Genomic DNA, 2,970 nt, shown 5'->3' on the forward strand with positions numbered 1-2,970 from the left:
TCCTTGATGGGTGAGAGCAGTCCTCAGAGCAGGGATGCATAGGCTCCTCTATTAAAAGTCTATATACATGTGTATCCTTATAACACACAGGCCAAATTCAATCAACAGATAATACTAGGAAGGCATGTTCAATTGACAGGATGCTAATGCAACCACATCATAAAGTGGGAGAAGTACATAGTGTGAACCAGGAACTCCCTGTGTCTTGAAATTTAAGCAGCTATGAAGCCACATGGTTCTAGGAAATTCACTGCCACCACCTCTCATCACTCTCCTTCTTGTCCATTCTCCTCAACACACTGGCTTCCTTCTGAGCCATGATTTTCTGACAGAAGCCGGTCCTCAGGGCCTTTACACCAGCCATTCCCTCTGCCAGGAAGACCTCTCATCTTCCAGACTCTCTTCCTTAAGGTCTCTGATCAAATGTCACCTTCTTAGCCAATCTTGACTGAAGACCCAACTTAAAACCCCACCCACTCTCTCTTTTAACCCACTTCTGTTTTGTTCATAGCATCTGTGCCCATCACATGATTATTTAATCTTAATATCTGTTCCTACCCTATCAGCTCATTGAATTGTAGAGACTTTTGCTTTTCAGCACCCTTTGCTTTATGACTAGGAATTTCTGAAACATGGTCAACACTCTATATAATGCTAACGTGCATGAAATAATCTCTAATTCAAACTGTACAATAACTGACCCTTTGGGGAACATCTGATGTTGTGATGGAAATTCCTAATCAGAGGGGAAATAGGGATCCCCTCAAGGGGTCCAGATCCATTCATAAAATATTAAAATTAGTATTTGGGCAATATAAATTATATCATTTCCACAATGTTAGCAGACTATTTGTGTGAAATTTGTTATGTTAATTTCCCCTGTGCTGGTAGTCACCTCCACCACATGGACCCAGGAAATGATACAGGAATTTCAGATTTTCTTCTTCTGGGATTGTCAGAGGAACCAGAACTGCAGTCCCTCATATTTGGGCTTTTCCTCTCCATGTACCTGATCACTGTGTTTGGAAACATGCTCATCATCCTGGCCATCAGCTCTGACTCCCACCTCCACACCCCCATGTACTTCTTCCTTGCCAACCTGTCCTTTGTAGACATCTGTTTCACCTCCACCACCATCCCCAAGATGCTGTGGAACATCCAGACTCAGAGCAAAATGATCACTTATGAAGGTTGCCTCAGCCAGATGTATTTCTTCATACTTTTTGCAGGATTAGACATCTTTCTCCTGACTGTGATGGCTTATGACCGCTTTGTGGCCATCTGTCACCCCCTGCACTACACGGTCCTCATGAAACCCTGGCTCTGTGAACTATTGGTTCTGGTGTCCTGGATCCTGAGTGTCTTGCATTCCTTCTTAGAAAGCTTAATGGTCTTGCAACTGTCCTTCTGTAGAAAGGTAGAAATTCCCCACTTTTTCTGTGAACTCAATCAAATGATCCAACTTGCCTGTTCTGACACCTTTCTTAATACCATGGTGATGTATTTTGCAGCTATGCTGCTGGGGGGTGCTCCCCTGGCTGGGGTCCTTTACTCTTACTCTAAGATAGTTTCCTCCATACTTGGGATCTCATCAGCTGAGGGCAAGTATAAAGCATTTTCCACCTGTGCATCTCACCTCTCAGTTGTCTCCTTATTTTATTGTACGGGCCTAGGAGTGTACCTTAGCTCTGCTGCTACCCAGAACTCCCATTCAAGCGCAGTAGCCTCTGTGATGTACACAGTGGTCACACCCATGCTGAACCCCTTCATCTACAGCCTGAGAAACAAAGACATAAAGGGAGCTCTGATGAGATTCTCTGGGATGGCAGTTCTAAAAGGGTCAATTGTCCTGGGCTGAAGAAGTGCCCATGGTTGCAGGGCCTGAGGCCTTAGATAGAAGTTGTGATTTTTTTTTTTTTTATGCAGACTGTGGAAGTAGTACTTGCTTCCCTAATTTATTTCTTAGAATTTCTATCTTTTTGTTTTTGACCTCTCTGTACAATGTATGTAACTCTTATTATTAAGCTTTGTGATATCTCTGATGCCCAAGAAATTGTCCCTTTGTCATTTTCCTACTCTCTCAATGTTATTCCTAACCTTGGATGTGAAATATTTGGAAGTTCTCATTTATTTCAAAGGACTACATGGATCTGCTAAGAATAATTTCTTCTCAAATAAAATATATCATAGTGAGTATTTTTCTTTTGTTTGACTGAATACTACAAGAATGGAAAATCTACTCTTAGCCACCACAGCTATTTATGTACATTTATAACAAAGAAAAATCTGAGACCACTGTGCTTCACTTTTGTGAACATCATTCCTTTGTAATATCACTACTTTAAGTGCTCTTCCTGAGAATGCAGACTTTGACGTACTGGTGGTTATAGTTGATCATGTACACATTAGGATCCTGTTTTTATACAGCTTGTGTCCACCATGCCTACCATAGTCACTGGCAAAAAAAAAAAAAAGAAAAGAAAAGAAACTCCATGTCTCCAAGTGGAATCTACACAGAAAGACAAATATGGAAAAAATAGATTGACATAATATGTAGGCCAAAAAAAAAAAATACATGTCTCCAAGTGGAATCTACACAGAATGACAAATATGGAAAAAATAGATTGACATAATATGGTCTTAGAGTCAAACTTGGCTTTAAGGATGATGAAGAAAAATATTAAGTCATGTATTTATTGCTATGCAAAATATTCCTTTCTCAGGCACTTCATCTACCTAACGAATTATGGAATACCAGGGTCCATTGGTAAGGTGTATTTATTAATATAAAAGACTGGTGGCATGATTGGGGTTTTATTAAATTATTTTTGGTTTCTGGATAAAAATTTCCAGTGCTACATACATACAAATATGATTCCTTCCATTTCTGTAAATGAAATATCTCCCGCTATGGGAAATTTTGCCATAACCTCTAAAGGGGCAGCGAATGAACAATATCAGTATCATCCA

At 40.1% G+C, this 2,970-nt stretch overlaps 1 protein-coding gene across 1 annotated transcript; it reads left to right on the plus strand.

Moving 5' to 3' along the window:
• The first annotated feature begins 904 nt into the window (after positions 1 to 904).
• On the plus strand, positions 905 to 1,858 carry LOC116636908 (olfactory receptor-like protein OLF4). Its single transcript, XM_032412108.1, has one exon. It carries the CDS (start codon positions 905 to 907, stop codon positions 1,856 to 1,858), a length of 954 nt encoding a protein of 317 aa, XP_032267999.1.
• Positions 1,859 to 2,970: the final 1,112 nt, after the last annotated feature.

The sequence above is a fragment of the Phoca vitulina genome, unplaced genomic scaffold (genome assembly GCF_004348235.1).
Source record: "Phoca vitulina isolate PV1807 unplaced genomic scaffold, GSC_HSeal_1.0 scaffold13, whole genome shotgun sequence".
In the NCBI taxonomy this organism is placed as follows: domain Eukaryota; kingdom Metazoa; phylum Chordata; class Mammalia; order Carnivora; family Phocidae; genus Phoca; species Phoca vitulina.

Bases quoted from the DNA above. Each gene is read 5' to 3' on its own strand.
- LOC116636908 (XM_032412108.1), top strand. From the start codon at position 905: ATGGACCCAGGAAATGATACAGGAATTTCAGATTTTCTTCTTCTGGGA.